The sequence below is a fragment of the Mauremys reevesii genome, linkage group 8 (assembly GCF_016161935.1).
Source record: "Mauremys reevesii isolate NIE-2019 linkage group 8, ASM1616193v1, whole genome shotgun sequence".
Taxonomy (NCBI): domain Eukaryota; kingdom Metazoa; phylum Chordata; order Testudines; family Geoemydidae; genus Mauremys; species Mauremys reevesii.
Genome location: NC_052630.1, coordinates 96,398,151 through 96,420,890, shown reverse-complemented (window position 1 = coordinate 96,420,890; position 22,740 = coordinate 96,398,151). Strand labels below are relative to the sequence as shown.

General features: G+C 46.4%; 1 protein-coding gene across 3 annotated transcripts; it reads left to right on the top strand.

Moving 5' to 3' along the window:
* Positions 1-4,715: 4,715 nt before the first annotated feature.
* On the top strand, positions 4,716-19,379 carry TMEM61 (transmembrane protein 61). 3 transcript variants are annotated; one of them, XM_039486424.1, is made up of 3 exons: positions 4,716-5,031; positions 10,496-10,860; positions 17,053-19,379. In XM_039486424.1, the coding sequence occupies exons 2-3, from the start codon at positions 10,511-10,513 to the stop codon at positions 17,336-17,338; spliced, it is 636 nt and encodes a 211-aa protein (XP_039342358.1). In that variant the 5' UTR covers positions 4,716-5,031; positions 10,496-10,510; the 3' UTR covers positions 17,339-19,379. The 3 variants fall into 3 exon arrangements, with proteins under 3 accessions (XP_039342358.1, XP_039342356.1, XP_039342355.1); XM_039486422.1 differs by having other exon boundaries at positions 4,716-5,035; XM_039486421.1 differs by lacking the exon at positions 4,716-5,031 and adding an exon at positions 5,274-5,347.
* The last annotated feature ends 3,361 nt before the right edge of the window (positions 19,380-22,740 follow it).

Below are 22,740 nucleotides of genomic sequence, written 5' to 3'. Positions count from 1 at the left end.
GTGCAAACATCATCTGCCCTGCCCTAGAGGAGAATGGTCCAGCGGGGTAACTCACACCAAGCATCTTATTTCAGATTGGTACCTTTCATCCTTCCAGGTTGGGTGCTGTAAGTGCCACAAACCCCCACTTCTTGTTCTTGGCTTTCAAGGCATCACACAGCTCCTTCCTGCACCTCTTCCCTGATCTCCAGTCCCATTCCCACCCTGTACGCTGTGCTCCATCGACGCCAGCCTCAATCCCCCTTTCATCTCCTTTCACCAATGTCTCAGTACTTTTGTCCATGCTACCCCTCGTTCTAGGAACACTTTTCCAGAATCCATTAACCAAGTCTCCACGTTTGCCTCATTCCAACCACGTTACTTCTGTAGCACAGGCTACAAAAGAGTCTTTAAAAAATCAATACAAAATTCCACGTTGTTTTACTCAAGGTGTACACCTTTACTATCCCTCGCCCCTTTTGGGGTCTATTAAACCCACCATTTCCAGTGTAAACTCTTCAGAGAAGGAGCCTGCCTTTTTGTGTGATCCCGGTGAAGAGACAGTCTATTATTTTATAGCACACTTGTGACATTAGAAGAGAGTCAGTGGGAGCTGCGGTTGTGTAAGGAATGTGTAATCGCTTAATAATAACAATGCACTAAGCAGTTACTGTCAGAGGTCCAAGTTTTCTTTCTGCTGCTGCTGTGAGGTCAGTTTGCAAAAGTGCCACTAATTGTTAGCAGGAACAATATGGAGATATTATAATGTTTGTACACCGGGACATCATACATCCTGAAACACTTAAGCATGGCTCTGAGGGACATGGTCAGCTGATCCTACCTTTACCCAGAAGCAACTCTGACTATTTAATAAATGTTTAAAAAACTCAGACATCATATTTGTGTTCAAAATGAGACCAATCCAACTCCTTACTCAGTCTTTACTCCCATGGGATCAGGGCCAGGGCTGGACCAGCCCCTTCATTGGAAATACATATGGGAAGGGCCTGATGGGGAACCAAAGATCTCAGAGTTTCTCCATAAGTCATTCTGGCTAGAGAGTGGGCTTGATTTTGCCTGTGCGGAATGAGCCTCAGTTCCAGCCCCCAAAACCCCGCAGATCTCCTGTTTATCATAGGTTGTTGTGTAGCACCTGTAGTTTTATATTAGGTAGTAGAACATCTAGATAAAAGCAGTTTACTTAGCCAGTAACTTTCTCAGCTCTCATTTTCACAGCTGAAGCTATTTGCATTTTCTCCTACATGTCCTCACATTTTTCGGTTTGATTCTCTGTTGAAACCATAATAATGGGGCTAATTCTTCAGTCTTAACTTCAATGGGAGTTTAGCCTGAGTAAACTTCAAGGCTAGAACTCAATGGGAATTTTGTCTAATTAAGGACTATAGACCTGATCCTGGGAATTGCAGAGCATCCTCAATTACCTTTGAATCAGTACCTTGCAGTAGACAGTTAGCCAGTACATGGCTGCTTGTCTGCAAAGCAACACTGGAAGGGAGCACATGAATGGCTCCCCCTGAACACTAGAGAGAATTTAAGGTCATGGTTAATCTAAAAAGACCTCCATGGCCCAAGACTACCATACCTGCCTCTATCTCTGCAACCAGGGCCTTCTCCAACAGTAGCGTGCCATCAGAGTGGTGCTGCTTTACCGACTGTGGTTCTGGTGTATGGTTACTACACCTTTAAGAGCTGGAACACTGAGTGACAGAGTTCTAAAGACTTGCCAGCTGGAAGAAGCTGCAGCTGGAGTTGGTTGGAGATTGAACCCAAGAAAGTAGAAAAACTAGATGTAGTTTATAAACATAGACCTACTCATTGTGTTAACTGAGTTCATTTTTCTTGTTACATTTTCACACTGTTATTCTGATCTAATAAAGGTCACTGTAGCCAATTAATAAAACATATTTGGGAAAATGGATTTTGGGAGACATAACACTCAGGAACAATGGAGCTGTCCACAAAGACTGTACAACTCAGGACAGCTGGAGACAGCTGTAAAACTCCTTTCCTGGAGAGACCAGGATGACCATGAATCTCACAGCAACTTTAAACCAATATAACTTACACTTCATTATAATTGGAGGAGGAAAGGGAACACTTCATTATATTGTTGCCCATCTGCTGAGCAGTAACATATATCCAGGGTTTGGCAGGTCAGTTTCCCAGTGGAGGACCATTGCTTCTACCCGGAATCTTGCATAAATAAAAATGACATCACAGCATGTCTTCCCAAGACTGAACACTTGCTCATACACTAAGAAAAAAAACGTGGAAGGCTGTATATAACAGCTTCACCTCGTGACTCCTGCTGTAATAATGTTCTTTAAGTGCACCCAGATTCTATGGGGGCCATAAACTGCTTTGCAAACATGAATGTACCAGGTTTAGGTGGAGGCAGCATAGACTAGTGGCTAGAAGTGAGATTCAATATTACTGCGTTCTATTCTATGCTCTGCTACTGTGTGAACGTGAGCAGTTCACTTACCCTCTCTGTGCCTCCATTTTTCCCTCTGGAAATTGGGGAGACTAACCACTTTTGTAATGATGTTTGTGGGTGAAAGATGTTGTATACTTGCAAAGTGTTAATTCATTATTAATTATTACAATGGTAAGTCTTGCAGCACCCTTACAGGGACGTAAGTGAACTACAGAGATGTTTAGCTGTTTCTGGGGAGAAACATGACAGCTTTTAAGCAGCGCACAGCAACACTACACAGTGGCACAGGACAATTTCTGGTCATGCATGTCAAATTTTACAGAATTTCACCTGGACAATTAAAAAGCCCATAAATCCAGATAGCAAATAGAACAATAAAGGTGAACTGGCCACCAAACCTTAGGCTGGAACACGCTCAAACTTCACACTTGTTTGGAATCCAGATCCACAGGTGATTTGAGCCACTTCCAATTAAAAGTATTCAGCCTGGAAACTTATGCCAGAAACAGGGAACACTAGGTCTCTATCTCAGGTGCTTTTGTGGCCCCCATTACCACAATAGCCGAGCCTCACAATCTTTAATGACACACCACCACTGTAAGGCAGGGAAATGCGCCCATCCCTCTTCTACAGGGAACTGAGGTACACAGAGGCTAAGTGACTTGCTCAAGGTCACACAGTACAGTTGTGGCAGAGCACAGACTGCACCCCATCTCTCCCCATGCCTAGGCCTGTGCCCTAACCACTAGATCATCCTTTCTCAGCTACCCTCAGCCTCTAAACTGCCCCACTGCTGCTACTGACATGTTTGTTTCTGTGCTGGCTTGTGCTCAGAGCCAGTGCCTTTCCTAAGAACATAAGGATGGCCATACAGGGTCAGACCGAAGGTCCATCTAGCCCAGTATCCTGTCTACCGACAGTGGCCAATGCCAGGTGCCCCAGAGGGAGTGAACCTAACAGGCAATGATCAAGTGATCTCTCTCCTGCCATCCATCTCCATCCTCTGACAACAGAGGCTAGGGACACCATTCCTTACCCATCCTGGCTGATAGCCATTAATGGACTTAAACTCCATGAATTTATCTAGTTCTCTTTTAAACCCTGTTATAGTCCTAGCCTTCACAACCTCCTCAGGCAAGGAGTTCCACAGGTTGACTGTGCGCTGGGTGAAGAAGAACTTCCTTTTATTTGTTTTTAAACCTGCTGCCCATTCATTTCATTTGGTGGCCCCTAGTTCTTATATTATGGGAACAAGTAAATAACTTTTCCTTATTCACCTTCTCCACATCACTCATGATTTTATAGACCTCTATCATATCCCCCCTTAGTCTCCTCTTTTCCAAGCTGAAAAGTCCTAGTTTCTTTAATCTCTCCTCATATGGGAACTGTTCTAAATCCCTAATCATTTTAGTTGCCCTTCTCTGAACCTTTTCTAATGCCAGTATATCTTTTTTGAGATGGGGAGACCACATCTGCAGGCAGTATTCAAGATGTGGGCATACCATGGATTTATATAAGGGCAAAAAGATATTCTCCGTTTTATTCTCTATCCCTTTTTAAATGATTTCCGCAGCATTGCCCACTCCAAACATTCAAAAACTATGAGTCTCCCCCTCCCCCCACATCATGAGATTGCCTTAAAATCAGGAGATTAAAAAAAAAACACAGTTGGGTTTCTTTTTATTTGCCTTCTCAGTTTTGAGCTCATGTTTTCAAGCTTCTTTATTGTAATTTAACGGGCGAGACTTGCTTGTTTTTAAATGAAAATTGAGCTTGTCCTGTAATTGCATCACTTTATACCTCATGCTCCCAGCAGGATGGGAAAGGGAAGGTGAATCAACAGCGAAACGGAGCAGCCAGCCAGACTTACTTAAATCTTGGGATCCGGCTTCTGCTTTACTTTAAACTGCAAGCCGAGCAGAAACAACGTTAGGCAAGCGTGGTCGCTGGGCAGCACAGGCAGATTTCAACACGCAGGGCTTTCCCACGAGGACTTCGGTGAAACAGCTGTACCTTGGGGGAGGGGGGGTTGATGGGGTTCACATGACGTTCTGCCCACAGTCCGATTCTGGGTGAATGGTTTTGCTCTGATTCCTGTCGGGGCAAGAGAAAGCGTGTATGGAAGACAAGCTTTCCGAGTGGGAGGGGTGCTTAGTGCAGGGCTGGGCTGTGGCTGGCTAGGCAGCAGGAGGAGCTTTGTAGCCACACTCCCTTCATGAGAACAGACTTTCCAAGGGCGTGTCAGTGGCATAACAGAGGGTGGGGTTTGCTAGTTTGCATGGAGGATCTTGTGCAGCAGCATCACTTCTGACTCTGAGATCACAGCAGCTGCTCTTGCTGTTTTGTGATTGCGGGGGGGGGGGGGTTGTTTTTGCACTAGCTCAGTGGGAGCCTCTCCCCTGGGGGGCGCTGCTGTTGCCAAAGTTTTCTTTGCAGGCACTGGGGAGCTTGGACGGTCTGGCTGGGACCGGTGTATGCAAGGCTAGCGTTCCCCGGAGCGGAGCCGTCTAGTGCTCTGGCCCCTGCCGCTAGAAGAGTTTCATTGCTGCTCTCCATGTCAGCTGAGCGGATGGGGGGAGATCTGAGGCTGTGAGGTGGGTGAGTACCCCCCTACTTTGCCTCCCAGCCCTAGGCATGCTTGTTAGTGACTTTGCACCATGAAGATGTTAGAAACCCGGGGGGGAATGGGATGTATTCTCTTGTTAGTGGGGTTGCTTAAAATCCAGATCTGGCTGATAGTAGTCAATATAAAGTGCCCCCCCCTTTTTTTAAAGGGCTGTGATCCCTATGGGCTGAGTAAGCTAGGCACTGTGCCTTGCTCTGCTAATCAGAACCTGACATGTTGCATAATTCTATCACCAGTCATTTATGTGTTACCAGTTTCCAAAAGATTGTGGCCCACAAGTTCAGGTATGTCTTAATTTTTGGGTGCACTGGGCACCAAACTCTTCTCATCCTTCTTTAGTCCCCCAGAGCACACAAAATCAGCAACACTTTTTGAAAATGTGGTTGCATATCCCATTGCAGAAGTGCTTCCATCTTGTAAATCTGCCATCAGGGCATGTGATCTCATCCCTAGCCCACATGTGGGAGGTTAATATATTAGCAGAGTTACTTGAATGCTATGTTAAAACTCAACCTGTGTTTTGATTTTGTTTTGCACAGAAATATGTATCTATATATCTCAAATCTAAGCTAGATGGAACCTTCTTAAACAATCCAACTTCTCAGCCTACTTTGTTTTCTTAATTGTATTCCTGGTAATGTATTTGTGAGTATTAAAAGTATCAAGAGCACACAGTGGAGAGACTGGCTATGGAGGTGGATCCATACTTTATCTTGATATGGGGGAAATTCAAGCCTCATTCTGTCTCTTGTGGCTCTGGATAAGATGGTTTTTCTAACTAACAGTAGATCTTATGAATCATCATCTGTATAACTGTATGGGGGATGCAATTTTAAGTATCTTATTGGAGACATCTATAGTAATAATGGTTGCATATGCAACATACAAATACATTTTTCCGCATAAGGATTGTTTAGAATCAGGTCAAAGGGTTTTCTCTTTATGGATTAATATAGGAAACGGGGTGGGTGGGTGGATGGGGGAACAAGCTATTCAAGTATCTCATTGGCTGGGTGACAGTATTTTAAATTAGTAATTAGCCATCCTTGGTGGGAGGAGGGGTGGTCTCAGTGCATCCTTCTCTTGGAAATTTGTTTGCTAGTACCTGATATGAGTCATTTTGGTGCATTTTGAAGAGCAGTTATGTCTTTTGCCTTTGGAACTATGTGCACAAGGAAGACCCGCAGTCTTTTGTAGATATGGTTTTAGCCATATCCGCAGAGAGGGATAAAGTCCTTTCACTCTTTCCCCCGCTTCTCTGTCCTCTTTCCCCTTCAGCTCGCACATCGGGATAAACATTAAATGTTTGAGAAGCCTTTTAAAAATGGTTTCAAAGCATATCCTGCGCGTTTTGTTGTTGTGGGTGTAGTAAAAAAATGTGCATGATGGTGGGAATGGAGATGGGGTGTCAGAGCAGGAACCTCATGTTGGAAAAATCACCCTCTTGGATCCAGGCTGAGGCGCGCTGGGTGGGTGGGTGAGTGGGTGAGGGAAGCTTGTGCTGTCACTGCCTGTGCTGTGCCTATTATGTCAAGAGAGAACTTTATTCTCTAGAGCTGTCAATCTATCACACTTCACAAGCATCGAGACTCCCTTCAGCTCTTAACCTCCCCCACGCAGTAATTCTGCAAGGCAGAACTGAAAAGCATTCTCAGGGTTATTTGGATACAAAATAATGAACAGGCATCTGCTGGATTTCAGATAAAACCTCACCTGTTCAAGTTACCTTCATACTGTAGGGCCCTGCATCATCAGTCCTACCCATGAGGGCAATGTGGGCAGTACACGGGGCAGGAATCCACCCATCCAAAGCTGATTGCAGGATTGCCAACTCCAAACAGCCCAGAATCCTGAGCTGGGTCCCCAAAAAATCATGTATTGGGGAAATAATGAACATGGAGGTGTTTTTCTTTGCTTTCTGGGTCTTTAGGGTGCACTTAACTCATGTTTTCAAGCTTTTCTCGACAACTATTTAGGCTAGAATCTTATTTTTTGTTAAATGGAAGCTGAGATTTTCATGCAATCACTTGACCCCAGAAGCTGGGGCTTTAACAAAAAACATGAACTATCACGAGACTCATGATAAAATCACGAGAGCTGGCGATGCTGCAATTGCGGGATCAAGGCCTTTAACTTTAAATACTTTGATAGCTGTGTTAATTGAAGCCCTGAATGTACAAATCTTCTAAATGGTCTTAGACTATGAAAGTCAATTGAAAAGCCTCCTAAGTGGGAAACGAAAACAAACACTTCAGTGCTTTTGAGAGGAAGTTGTGTTTTGAAGGGGACTCTGGTATTGAAGCCTTTTAGGTTAAATTGTTCATTGAGATCCTGAGAAGGGTTTCTCATTCAAAGGCCCCCTGATCCTGCAATCTGAGATGTACAGGTGGACTTCTACATCCAGCTGAAATTCCATTGGTGGGATGGATTTGACTGTAGGATCAAAGGGCTGAATTTTGAATTGGCATCCGTACTTCACTAAATTTGGGAATACTTAGATCCAGGACTTCGGTGTCAGGCTCATCGCTAATATTTCCATAAACAAATCATTTTTCTTCGTGGATTATTATTTCGTTCATTTGAAAAAAACCTCAGTAGAATTTAATGCTCACAAAAAATACTGGATTGACAAACTCTGGAGAACAGAGTCCTCTGTCTGCATGATGAGGCACCACACTTCAAGGACAGCACATGGGCAAACTTCTCCATGCTACCCTGCTTATGTACCCTCAGGCTGCACTGGAGGGGTCACCTTCATCGGAAAGTTCAATCTCCCTCTCCAGTCAATCCAACCGCTGCTTTCTCTGCTTAGATTGCCAATAACGGTACTAATTCCAATATGGAGACCTGTCTACTTACACACATGAAACACTAATTCATTTTGCAATGACCACTAACCAGTCAGCAGATGGTAATTTTGGCTTAGTGCTATCCTGGGGTGGATCTGAACCCATGACCTCAAGCCGAAAGATGTATCACATTATCAGTCCTCTGAGTCATCCAGGCTTCTGGTGACTTTAATAAATCTTGCTTTTCAACATCGCTCTTCATTAAATGTGGATCAGATCACATAGCATTTCTTTCACTACCAAGTAATTCAGGTTTCCATTTAGTTGGCCCGTCTGATAAGTAGCTGCAGTCTTGACAATGCTGAACTGACCTTGAACTTTTGGACATTTACTGGCGCTTTTGACGTAACTACACTTTGTGAGTTACAGATGTGGTATAGAGTCATCTGCCCACTCAGTTTTGAAGATGATCTTAAAGCTAACTTGTAACATGAAAAATGAGGTTAAATGAATATCACTGCATCAAAAATACAGTAAAGAGCAACCTCACTGCTCATGGAAAAGCTGCTGAACTACTGTATTCAGTTTGTGTAGCATATCATGTGTATTCTTTGCCCCGCATTCTTTTTACTATGAGCATATACGTTATTATTATTATTATTATTATTAATTTAGTATTACCATGCCTTGTACAGGCCCAACCAAGTTCGAGGCCTCAGGTGATGGGCAGTGTACACACACAGATAATGTCGTGTTTTACAGAAGGGAAAAATCCCATATTTAACTAATAGACATAATCTGATCCAGTTGCCAAAAGCCATTCAAATTCCAACCCATGTAGCAAGGGCTTCCTGTATCCCACAATTTCGTAGCCACAGAATCCACACCATGCCACAGAACTGGACTCCAGAACCTAGCTTTTCAGTCTAAACAATATTGTTTCTGACCCTTGTGGTTTTGAAGTTTATACAGATCACACTTTCAAGGTTAGCTGATACCTTCATGCAGCTGCAGAAAACAGTAGCTCTGTGTGATGTGAATTTCCTCATTCATGTCAATGTGTTTTGACTCTGGACCGTAATGATGGCATAAATCTGAATGCTGCTGAGCATTTCAGCAGACGCATCTGTCTAATTTGCTTATCCCTCAATCCCAGCCACCCCCAGAACTCCATATCTAGTTACTAAACTTTTCCCCTCAACCCCAACACCTTTTACTATGCAGAGATGCACCATCAATACATGTGCAATATCATAAACTGAGACTGCAGGAGAGAGAAAATAAATTACATTTAATTTCAAAATAAATGTCTATTTTCTTATTTAAATGAAACTGCCAGAGAATTAGAACCAGGGACCTTACTACAGAATTGGGGTCCAACTTGTTGAGGAGTGCATGAGAAAAGCAATGATCTGTTTGCCCTCCAAAAGGGCTTATTTTATACCCGGCAGACAGTGACGTCTATTAAAATCCTAGTTCAGAACTCAGTCTTTGATAGGAACTCTGTGATTGCCAGGTGCTGTAGTTCTACAGCTGAAAGTTAGAAGACTAAGACTTCTGTATATCTACATGCATTTACCCCAGTGCAATTCATTTCATTATTGTGGGTAGCTCCAGTGGAAGAAACTAAGATGCTGGCAAACCAGGAAGACATCCAAAGCAATAATTGCTCTGGGTGGAGACCAGAAATAAGCTTCCTGAGCTCGCTTCCAGGAGGTTGGGTGGATCCAAGCTTGCATGGCTAGCGCAAGCCACCACGGGTGCCGCAATGTCAACACTGCTATTCTTAGCGCACTAACTCCAGCTGAGCTAACACAAGTCCATCTCCCCAGGCTGCAGTGCAGATATACCCTCGGGCTGCAGCAGCTGGCAATCACAGAGGTCCTAGCCAAGACTGAGTCCTGAGCTAGGATTTTAATAGGCGTCACTGTCTGCCGGGTATAAGATAAGCCCTTTTGGAGGGCAAACAGACACAGCCTGGTCTATCCCTCATTGTGCTTCGGTCAGGATACCTGCTGTCACTGAGCCAGTGTTTTACAGTCACCACTCAGATGAGAAAACATGTAATAATTGTAACTGATTTGGAAGGGGTGTTAGCTTAGGTTTATGCCCTTTCCCCTAACATCTTGGAAAGAGCTTTGACCATAAAACAATCTGCAAATCTTCCAAGATGGTAGGAAGTCTGGAGTGAAATCTAAGGACAAAAAATTTGCAAATCTCTGGAGCTGACTTGGATACCAATTCTGGATTTTCATCTAGCCTGGATGTGAATGTTAGACTTTTTTATTTTTTTTAAAGACTAAAGATATTTACAAGGTCGCTGAAGGCATCACAGGCCGAAAGCCGTAGCTATCTTTACTCTTGGGCTCACGGGGCTGAATTCCCTCCTCAGACACATGTGCAACTCCCATCTGAAATGGTGGGAAGTGCCTATGTGAGAGCAGAGTTTGGCCCATAGTAAGCAATTTAAGAGGACACTGAAGTCTCTAAGCCACAGAGTGGTCCTTGTTTGACAGCTGTCCCATCTGGAAGGTCCTGCCTTCTGGAAACCATGACAGCATCCCTATCAGCTCAGTCCCTTTCCTTTATTTCAGTGTGACCTAAGCCCTGTCACTTTCTTCTTTTCATCTGTTTGATATCTAGGCATCTGGCTGTAGAATGGCTGCCTCTTTCCGCTATGGAGTGACCATCACTGGAGCTATCCTGCTGGTGACAGGAACGCTTTGTTTTGCCTGGTGGAGCGACGGAGAGGTGGGACCCACGTCTAATAATGATGGTATGGCTGTGCCTCATGGAGAAGCCAAAGTGGTGCCAAACTCCTCCTCCTCTAATGCACTGCTCAGGTCTGTCAGCTTCTTCTGCTGTGGCATCGGTGGCATCCTCCTCCTCTTTGGGCTTCTGTGGTCGGTGAAAGCAAATGCTCGGGGGATGTCTCGACACTATCAGTACCACTTCTCCAGAGACCTACACTACTTCACCATGGAACCTCTTGATAAAAGGACGTGCAGGTTAGTGCAATCTCTGCTACCGATGACTCTCAAAAGGGAAACTATTTTTTTTTAAACACCAGTTCTTTTAAACTCTAGTTTTCATTGATTTTTCAATGAAATTTTTCAGGACCAGACAATAAGTAACTTACATGATTAAACTACCGTACAGTAAAGCTGAGTGTTTATATAGGATATGATATGTTCAAAGCACTGATCAAACTTAGGCTTTGGCTACACTTGCATTTCAAAACGCTGCCGCGGCAGCGCTTTGAAGCGCTAAGTGTAGTCAAAGCGCCAGCACTGGGAGAGAGCTCTCCCAGCACTGTCCGTACTCCACCTCCCTGTGGGGAATAACATACAGCGCTGGGAGCCGTGCTCCCAGCGCTGGGGCTTTGACCACACTGGCGCTAGCGCCGCGAAGCGCAGCAGCGCTGGAGAGAGGGTGTTTTCACTGCCTGCGCTGCGCTGCAAAAAAAGCAAGTGTAGCCAAGGCCTTAACCTCCCTCACGAAGGAGATGGGAGGGTTAGTTAAGTACTACTTACTCCAGTGTGGCCAACTATCAGGACTTTTAATCACAAGTATTCGCTGTTTCTCTGAAAGCCCCAGCTGCTGGAATCAAGAGACTCTCAGCCTTTCTTTGTTAGTAAGTTTCTAGCTTTCACGACTTCAGAGAAAATCTTGAAAATGTGACCTGAGTGAACTCTAAAGGCTCAGAAACCAGAGAGCAAATAAAAGAATCCAAAACTCATGGTTTTTAAGTCAAACACATGATTTATGGGGCCCGACTCACAAAGTTTGGGGTTGGCAATACCTTAGTACATACCTTTTTCCTACTGTGGGCCACTAGGAGATTACTACCTTAAGAAGACAGCTCTCTGTCCCAATTCCGCATTTTCCCTATGGTAACTCTTGTCCTTGGTTATTTTAAAAGATAATATTAGGACTGCATTAAGACAAGGTAGAAATAAGCTCACTTTGTTGTGATGGATGCTGCTGCTCAGATATATTTCCCATTGACCATTTTGGGTCTGCAGTATATTTCCTCTCCATGGATGTGTAGGACTGTATGCTCATTAGCATCAAAACTCCTGTAATTCCCTGTAGTCTCAATTGCTTTGTTCCCTTCAGGTTGCTTTGCAATTTGGCTCATGTTTGCTGCTGCTCCATAGCTGGTGTCATCAGGAAATGTGGTTGTGATTGTTTTTGCCCTCGAAGGAACAGCCACCAGACAGATTGTCTCTGTGACAGGTTTCAGTTTTTGTGTCATGACCCAACAAGCTGAAGACTACAGTACATAGATTCTTCTGCAAGAATCTGTGCAATTGAAGCCTTCTGGCAGGGCACAACTGCTTGTTTCACTTGCCTACGCGTCATTATTGTGACAGGTACAGCTCTGCAAACTCCTTGGCAGTGTTCTGTGGCTCAACAGTGGTGTTTGAGAAACTGTGGGATGCCATAAATATTAGGGCTGGGAAAAAACGATTTGTGACATTCAACCTGATCATCCTACATTGAGTGGGGGCTTTTGCTTTAGGACCAGCTCTCTCAGCTGGTGCGAATCACCGACTGAGCCTCCCCCAAATCCCATGGGAGTCTGGTCCATTGCCCAGTTGCTTAGTTGTGAGCCTTTTCCTTTTGCCTAACCTCAACTCTTCCCTCCTAAACTTTAGGGCAGGGTCGGAAATGTACCACTAACTGTAGTAGATGCTGATTTCCAGGCACGTCCCACCACCGGGAGCATGTGGCCTTTCAACACAATAGGAATTGCTGGGCCTTGCTCATGACGTAACCAAACCAAGAGTCCTTCAGGCCAGCTGGCTCTGCCCATGTGCGCATTGATCTCAGCCACCATTCTCGCAGCACCATATGCAGAAGGCTATTTCAAGGCGCTGTCTTAGGAATAGTAGTGGGCATCTCACCACAGCATGTGGCAGTGGTTTTCATTGACTTCACCGTCCTTACAACTAATCTCAGTCATTTTAAATAGAAGCAATTTGTATTGGACATAGAGTAAAAAAAAAACTGAAGAAAACCATCACAACTAACTGCTAAGTAGAACAGAAATGCAGTTAGACAAAAGGCCTGATGCAAAGTCCATTAAGGTCAGTGGAAAGATTCCCACTGACTTTGATGGGCTTTGGGGCAGACTCCCCAGCACCCCAAAATGCACATTTAGCTACTTCATCCGGTTTGAATCTCTGGGACTTGTTCCCAGCTCTGAATCAAAACCATTTTTTCTTCTGTACTCATGCTGTCTCTGAGTGGCTTCGGGGGATGTTTTTGAAAACAAAATAAATAACCAAGGGGGAAAAAAGCCCTTAGAAATGTCTTCTATAAATCAGGCTATGGGAAAAATAAGTCTAAAAGGAACATAAGCACTTACTGTAAAAATTCTCTCTTGGGACACAAATTACAGGCTCCTGCTCATCCAGAGGCTTTTTGGGAAGCTTGTTAAAATCCGGGGCCAGAGCCTCAGCTGGTGCCAATCAGTGTAGTTCCTTTGGCTTCAGCGGAACAATGCTGGTGCACACCAGTTGAGGTCTGGCTCACTCATTTTGGCCTTTCTCTTGTACTGCCCCCAAGACCTGGAGGTGATTAGCCCAGTACTGGGTTCACCACAAACACACAGTTCAGCAAAGAAAGCATTGCTGTTGTGAACGAGCTCATTCCACCACAGCAGCTGTGTTGGCTTTTGCACTTGGAAACCTTTGAACAGTGCAGGGCAGGGAAAGGTCATTCTGTTTTATGGAGGGCTGCAATATTTTTAAATTTGGTTTAGTTCTGATTTGGAATGAAACCACCAAATTCTCCACAAAGGGAATGGATCCCTGACTCCGGGGCAGTCTGCTTGGTGCCTACCCTGGAGCTGCAGGCAGTGATGAGCTGCCAAAATATTAACAACCGGTTCCCTCCTCCTCAACCCACAAGGGGGTCGTGCCCCCCCCAGGACTCCTGCCCCATCCAACCCCCCACGTTCCTTAACAGCTCTCCCCCCCGGGACCTCTGCCCCATCCACCCCCCTTCCCTGTCCCCTGCCTGCCCCCTGCCACCCCATCCAACCCCTCCTCTCATTCCTGATGGCAGCCCGGGACCCCTGCCCCATCCAACCACCCCTTTTCCCTGTCCCCTGACTGCCCCCGGAACCCCTCCGGGACCCTTGCCCCCATTCAGTCCCCCTGTTCCCTGCCCTCTGACCCCCCGACACTAATCCACCCCCCCAACTCCCCTGCCCTCTATCCAACCCCCTTCCCTGCCCCCTTACCGGAGGTAGGGGCCGGGCCGGAGCTGTGCCGCCTGGCTGGCCGGGGTTGGGGCTGGGCCAGACTGGACACGTGCCGCCCGGGGATGGGGTCGGGGGCCAGGCTGGAGCCGTGCAGCGCCTGGAGCCCTCCTCGCGCCCCCGCCCCCCTGCCCCACTCACCTGCGGGAAGCCGCTGCTTCCTTCTCAGCCCTCCCAGGCTTCCCGCGTGAACAGCTGATTCGCAGGAAGCCGGGGAGGGGGAGGAGAAGCCGCGGGAGCGTTCAGGGGAGGAGGCAGAGGCGGAGTGAGGTGAGCTGGGGCTGGGGGAAGGGCAGGGAGCTGCTGGAGCTTTTGTTAAATTTAAAAGCCCTTTTCGAACCGGTTGTCCCTCACGGGACAACCGGTTCGAAAAGGGCTTCTAAATTTAACAACCGGTTCCCGCGAACCAGTGGGAACCGGCTCCAGCTCACCACTGGCTGCAGGTCCTGGCTGCAGGTCCCCTGCTCTAAGGCCAACTGGCAGGTAGGCTGTCCTGGAGCCATAGACCTGGGGATCCCTGGGCTCCCCATTTCTGAGGCAGTCTGGCAGGTGAGCTGCTGAGGAGCAGGCAGGAGCCAGGCAGGTTTCAGTCAAACCCCTGCCTGGGTTCCATCAGAAGTGAATGTCTCCGTGAAATGTTTTGTTTTTCACAAATTAGCAAACTCCAGTGAACAAATGTGTTCTTGGAATTTTCCCACCCGGCTTCCGTCCCACAGCCAGCCTGGGGCAACTTGTTGATTTTCAAACTTGTTTGTTTGAAAAGGCCAGTTTCTCACCATAAGCGAATTGGGCAAATTCTGGTTTGCAACTAAATTAGCCCTGCTGAGAGCCTGAGAACCCTGGTGTGTGGGTGCGAAGAGCTCCATGTAAAGAGGTGCACACAAGAAGCCACTTGCCGTGCACAGCAGGAAGAAATGTATTAGTCCTACAAACCCCAGGAACAATGCTGGATGTTCCTATTATTCATATTACCATGGCGCCGAGGAGCCCTCGGCATGGACCAGGACCGCCTGGCGGTTGGGGCTGTACAAACAGAATTCTTGAGCATCATCTACTACCACCTTATCTACTAACTATTTACCTATATGCAGACCTTCCCCTTTATAGAGCATTCCTGTAACAGATGGCAACTCTAACGGTGTTCGCACTAGGGCAGGACTGAGACCCGTTGGCAGGGCAGTGTAGGACAGCTTGCACAGTGGCGGTCTGGGCGCTGCCTGGTCTGTGGATAATTCAGGTAAACACCTCACATGTAAAATTCATTGTGTTCCATTCTAATGATGAAAGTCTCCTGTGGTGACCCATGGCCACCTGGCTGTGGCATCAGTCCCCAGTTTTTGGCTCCCTTAGGTACAACAGTTTACAGACTAAGGAAGCATCATGGCTCGATGCTTTCAAGGGATCCCACAGGGTTTCTCTGGAGTGTGTGTTTGTGTCGCCATGTCCTAACACTGCAAGACAAACATCAAGTCTCAAGCCAGGCCCTGTTACAGATTTAACTGAGAGGTTTGTGGCCATGGCCTTACACACATTTCCCACCCCCTTTGAAAAATAATCTCCCCTTCAAGGAAAGGGGAAGTGAGAAGATCAAAGGTTGTGCAAATGTTTTACCTGTACACAGCCTATGTTTACTCAGCAAAACAAAGTTGAAAGGCACAAACGTTGTGTTTTTCCCAGGTTCTCCCCGCTGCTGATTAGTTAATGATTAACAGTGGACACTATTAATAATGAATAATAAATAATAATAATAATAATTATATAATATGTATTTGGCTTGTAGCAGCATCCAGAGACCCCGGACAGGATCTGCCCATAACTGTTTTTGGTACCCTCATCCTCCCTTTCCTCCATTTTTTCTCCTTTCATTTGCCACACTTGCTTCTTGCCTCTTGTTTCAAATTATACCTGTCCAGGCAGGAATGCAACCTAGCAGCATGTTTGTACTGTCCTTGGCATGTTAGCACAATAAGATCTTGGATCGTCATTGGGGTCTTTGGTTCTAAATTACATGAAGATGTTTTTTAAAGACATAAATAAAGTGCGCTAGCCCCAGCTGCAACAGAATCTAGGCATCACTGGCTGGCTGAATTCCTCTAGACATCCCAGCAGAAGTAAATGCTAAAGAGCAATTTGAAGGAGAGGGTGGGAAGGAAGCTTGACGCTATAGCATCTCTCCAGGTCTCCTGAAAACCAGCTGCATGATCAGGTCAGATCAGGAGAGGCCCGCACTTTGGGATGCCCGAACGCACAGACTGTTGACGCTGCAAAGTATTAACAGTTTCTCACTTTTCAACACACAGTTATAAGCACCACCACATGGCACAGAGTGGCAACGGGCCTTCAGTACTGTGGGCATCCGTGCCTTCAGTCACTTAAGATGGGGCTTCTCAAATGACTTTAATTAAAGTGGACCACACTTTCATGCAGAAAATTTCTCTTGAAACACCTCCCTTGACTTCCGTGTGATGACGACAACAGTTGCTTACATTAGAAAGTAATATGTAGCCACCCTGTAACGCAATGCTTAGCAGCTGGAAGGAAGGAGAAGCCGCCAGCACCAGGGGGGGCAGTAGAAGCTGTTAGATGCTGAGCACTTTTGCAACGTTTGTGTCCAGCAAGTGCTCTGTACGCCACCACCAAGTGCCCTGCAGACTCACTTTGGGACCACAGTCTAAGGACCTCTGGTTTAAGAATTGTGACTATTCTTATGCAATTGGTAGTGTTAGGTCCCCCCATCCCCCTTAAAGAAAGAGTAACCTGGTCAAATTCAAACCTCTCTATTGGGTAGCCAGGAGTTTTGGAGCAACCGCTAGCTAATGCGATAGCTACTTTTACCTAGTCCATGTACTTCATTATAAATCCTATTTTACAATCTGATGCATTTGATTTGGTTTAGCTTGATGCAGTTTTGCTTTGCTTTTTGTTTCAGTGCCTGGGATGCCAATGCTGTCCCCACCTATGAAGAAGCCCTGAACTGCAGGCCTGCTCAAAGTACCCTAGATTATATACCGCCTTATGGCGGGAAGGAGGAGACTTCACCCCCTCTATATGGAGACTTAGATGAGGATGATACGTGGCCAGGTGGCCGCAGACGCAGCTCCTCAGACAGTGTGCTGCTCAGGACCATGCCATCCAGGAGGGAAACAGAGTCATGGGGCGAGCCCAGTGCTACACCCCCGCCCAGCTACGAAGACATCAGTGCACGTGGTGTATGATCTACGGACCACATACAATGCGTTGGACTCTGTAGATTGCTGCCTAGTCTGTTTGCTTTGGAGCCGGCCCTTTCCCCCTCTAAAATAATGATCATAAAGTGAGAGGAGAAACATAGATCAGCTATTCAGATCAAAATGGCTGTTCTGTCTTTTCTAGGAGTAAATCCAGAATAATTACAGTAAATCCAGATAAGCTCAATGCTGCCATTTTCTGAGCTGTGTGGATAATCAGTATGTTTTAAAGCTTTCATATTTTTAATACAATCACTGATGCTTGCAAATATTTGACAGGTAGCAGGACAGAGGAGAAAATATTTTTGAGATGCCTGTTGAAATGCACAGGGAAATCTTTACTAGAGCGATCCAGCCAAGCCTAGCATCTTAGCGTAACATTTTCATGACAGCCAGGTGACTTAGGTGCCTAAGTGCCAGCTTAAGAAATGATTTGGTCACTAAGGAGGCTAAGCTGCATTGCTGCTCAATGACACCAGCTAAGATTCTCCATAGTGATTTTTGGGCGCCCAGCATGAGCCACCTTAAAGGGGTTTGATTTTTCAGGCAGCGCTGAGCACCTCGCCTCTGAAAAACAGGCTCGTAAGGAGCCTCACGTTGAGCACCACAAACTTGAGACATCCCAAATCACCAGTTTCTTTTGAAAATCTTGGCCTTCGTTCCTAGGCGCTGAATGTACTTTTGACGTTTCCCTAAGTCACCAGGGACCGGGGTTGCTCTGGTAGATAAGAACGCCGGGGCTTAAGCCTTACCCAACCATTGGTCATGCGCTGAAGTGCTCAGCACCTCTGAAAATCCAGCCAGGAGAGAGAGAGAGTGTTTGTGTGTGTGTGTGAGAGAGAGAGAAATGTGCTTACTTCAATAGATTGTTCCCCAGGAGGAAAAAGAACCAGCTTCCCTGTTCTGCGAGCAACGCAAGACAAAACTCTCCCAAATAATGTTTTGTGGGGAATCCTTGATACTAATTAGCTAAGGAGTCGAGGGCAGTGCTTTATAATCTGAGTGGTTTGTATTCAGCCTGCTGGCCCTCTAAATCAGTCACTTTGCGGCTGTCTCATGGAAAACCCAAGTGTCTTGGTGTTTCAGTCCCTCCAGAAACAGCTGTGGGTCACACTCCTGGTGATTGCAGGAGAGTGGGGGAAGGGTAGCGTTGTCACTGTTATGGATGGCAGTGATGACTAGCCAGCATACTTTATGACTGTCATTCGCCATACACACGGACACAAATGTAGGAAGTGCAGAGTTCTCGTTGTCGTGGGAAATCACACACAAGGCAGCGGGAGATAGCAATCCGGTAAAATCACCATGGTGACACATATCAAAGCATTAACGGGAGGGAAGCAATCAAGCAACTTCAGGGAATCAAAATTTATGGCCTTTTTAGAGCGAGACTAAGCTAGCTCCTCAGACAGTGTAAATTCACAGAGTGCCATGGCCACAGAGGAACTACACTGATTACACCAGCTAAGAATCTGTCCCCTGGCCTTTGGAGTGTTGCCTCTTTAGCTGAAAGTCTGCTACTGCGTCCACAGCAGTGAGCACTCCCCAGAGCTTACAGTAAACGCTTCACAGTCGGATTGGAATTGTGTAAAAGAATTTGTAGTTGCAAAATAAAAATCTCTCAAAATTGTTGTGCAATTTTAGGCATCCTGCTTGGGATCTCTGCGATTCTGTGTGCGTTTGCATATACAGACTCTCTAGAGACATGAGGAGATGAGGAAGAGTAGCTTGTAGTCGTTGCTTTTGTGTGAGTGGTGGGGTTGTGGGGTCTCTGTTTCCTAGTACATTTATTTCTCCTTCATGGGTGGGCTTGTCTCCTCCTATTTCTTGGGCTGGGAGGGGTTGGGTTTTTGTTTTTGTTTTTTAAGGAATTGTTGCTTGGTTCTTTTGTTGTTTGTTGTTGCAAACTGAAGTTAATGGACAATCTTCCACCCACAAAAAGATTAAAGCAAAAATAAAGCATATGCTGTGCTTACAGTTAATTTTCCAAAACTGTGACCAATAATTGCTTATAAAGGACGTTCATTCATATCTCAGCTGTTTCCTGTTTGTTCTCCCCTCCCTACAAATGACCTCAAATACTTGTGCTACTTCACTTACTGCCTTTCGCTCTTAAGCATGTAGTAGGGTTTTTTTTGTTTGTTTTTGTGTTTGATTTTCAGCTAGTGCACAATACACCCAGAGCTACTTCAATATGTTATACAGTTTCAATAAACAAATGTGCATCTAAGCCAGCAGTGAAGGCCAGATAAATTACAGGCTGTTGTCATTTGATCCTTGGCATCTAAGCAACAAACTCTGTAAAAGAGGGATTGTAGTGGAGTTTCTTCTGGCAGAAGGTCCATAACCTTAGATGTGTCCTTGTCAGAGGACGTTTATGTTGTGAAGCACTCTGCAGACCCCATAGTAGATATGAAGAACAATTCAAGGACCTGCTCTGAATCTATAGTTCTTCAACAGCCTTAAAACAGCTCTGCTTCTAATAAATAATCTCTTGCTATGTGGGGATGGTGGACAATATCCAAGGCCAAATCTTTCCCCATGCTCAGCACAGACAGAACTGATGTAATTTCACTCCTTGCAAGCCATCTTCTAAGACCGTAACACTTACTAATGTGTGAAGGAAGGCCTGGCTCACGAAGAACCTCCACATCCAGTGAGAGAAACTTTGAAGGACGCTGCTGAGGTATTTTTCAAATATTGTTTTTGCTCCCTCTGACTATGAAAAGCTGTTCTCCTGCCATTATCTTTGCTCCTTCCTCCCTCCTACACTCCCACTGACTCTTTATGGCAGAGTCGCTGGCAGTTGGTTTCTTTGTATTTATTTACAAAGAGAATAGAAGCATTTGTTTTGGAAATAGAGCCAAAGAGAATTCCAGAGCCTGTACAAACAGACAGAAGATAAAGACAAGGTCAGATGAATTTTGGGTCTGTCACCAGCCTTAACAAAACCAGAAGGGCAGCAACAGAGAACTGGAGTGAAAAAACTTACTTACCTCATGGGATCTGCTTATCCTTATCCCTTCAGTGCCTGGGACTCTCTACAGGGCAGAGCTCTTAAAATAAAATCATGATGATTCTGTCTCAGTAACTGAATACTTTGCACTTCCCTTGCATCTTCCACCTGAGGATCTCACCATGCCTTACAAACTGGATCATTGGACTAAGCCTGGTAGGGCCCCTCTGAGGTGGGGTGGTGGAATTATCCCCATTTTGCAGGTGGAAGGATGAGATGTAGAGGGCTCAGTCATGGCAGTGTCAGGAGCCTGGTGAACGACATTGCTTCATAGGCTGCTCCTGGAGCAGCGTAGCGTAGCGTAGCTGACTGTGACCCCACTGCTGCCCAGTGCGTGCTGGGGGATGGGGAGGGGATGTGTGTGAGGCCTTGCTCGCTCTCATCTGCGGGAGAAGGGGAGCAGGGGCTTTGCAATGGCTGCTTCCCCAGCTCCTCAGGCTCCTACCATTGATTTAGGGATGTGCCTCCCACTCCCCATATTCTCCAGTGTGGGGGCACAGAGCGGGCCCCGATCTGACCCAGAGAGTGTGACTTGCCCAAGGTCACGAGCTCCATCTGCAGTCCCGTCGCAAAGCAACACTTGGGTCACGCCTAGAGTGGGTGAATGCAGGGCTTCAATTCTCAGAGTATTTCCTGGGGCTCGGGGCTTCTGCCTCGTGGGTTTGAAAATATTGACCAGAGCTCTGCTCCGGACAGCTCTGGTTGAATTTAAGCCCTAGGTGCATGTACAGTTGTTGCTAGCTGGTTCTAGCATGGCTCCCCTGGCTGGTGGAGGCAGGTTTGTTTAGAAAACAATCCCTCCTGAGGTTCTTACTACCACAATGGGCTATCAGGGCATGTCTGCCTAGGAACCGTACACCCTCCTTCCTCCAAGGACATTTCTGGCTCATAGACAAAATGTGTGTGGGCCTGATTCTCCACTGCTTTGAATCTGACTGCACAAGCTGCAAGGCAGTGAGAGGTGGGCCCCAGAAGCTTACCAGGGAAATAGGGCTAGCACCCTGGTAGCTGAGTCTGGCCTGCAGCTGGGAATTAGCCTGCATGAGCTTCCAGTGGGATACGAAAATACAGGGAAAGTTCTACCTACTGCCACGAAAATTGTTCCTGCTTAGGCTTCCTGGAAAACCAGACACCTCAAGATCACAGGGAGTCCATATCCCCTGAAGCTACATTGCCACAGCTGCATTAGAGTTAACATTTCCACTTCCTTTTTAATCTTCTCTCTAGTTGCCAATCCCATGCCATTCTATGAATGTCTCTTAGATCCACCAAAATCAAAGCCAGCTGCTAAGCACTTATGAGCAACCATACCGAAGCACCTAAACGAGGAGATTATAACCAACGAGGAAAAGCTTTGTTTTAAACATATGAGAAATACGATGTCCTTTTAATTTAAAACCCCTCGGTGGGCTTTCATGTCAAGCTGCCCTCTAACCCTGGCACCCCCCCACTTCTAGCATAATTACCACCCTCTTTACAAATCATCGAGGCTGCATCTAGCTTCATAGATTCCAAGGCCAGAAGGGACCATTGTGATCACACAGTCAGACCCCCTGGAGAGCACAGGCTGTAGATTAAGGATGTGCACACCAGTGGAGCTACAGTCTATTCCTTTACACCCGAACAACCACTAATGCTGCACCAGCTCAGACTGGGGCATACATTGGTGCTGCTGAATTTGGTACTAAAGCCAGCTGCACTGGGACATCATTAGGGAGTTGAGCCAGTGTCACTACATCATTGCAGGGTGGATTTCCTTAGTATACACTAGGGATCGGCAACCTTTGGCACCCGGCCAATCGCGGCTCCCACTGGCTGTGATTTGCCGCTCCAGGCCAATGGGGGCTGCGGGAAGCGGCATGGGCTGACGGATGTGCTGGTCGCCGCTTCCCGCCAGTGGGAGCCGCGATCGGCCGAACCTGCGGATGTGGCAGGTAAACAAACTGGCCAGGCCCGCCAGGGGACTTACCCTGGTGGGTCGCGTGCCAAAGGCTGCCAATCCCTGGTATAGACAGTGCCCATGTGTCCTAGTTGTAGAGTGGGCTCTGCAACAAAGGCCGTGCTCATTCTCTTTCAGGGCCTGAGCTGGGATCAGGGTACACTCAGGCAGGGCTCACAACGAGCACTTTACTGGCATAGGAATACCAGGTTACCATGCCGGCAAAGCACTGCTCGTGTGGACACAGCTAGACTGGCAAAGCAGCACTGTGTACTGGTACAGTGACACCACCCCCAGGAATGAAACAAGCTATACCAGCAGAAGGGCAGGTTTGCCAGTATAACTGCGCCTGCTCTAGAGACCTCTGCTTGTAGAACTATGCCGGGCAGGGAATCACATCGCTTCACAGCTATGTCGGCAGAAGCCTGTAGCACG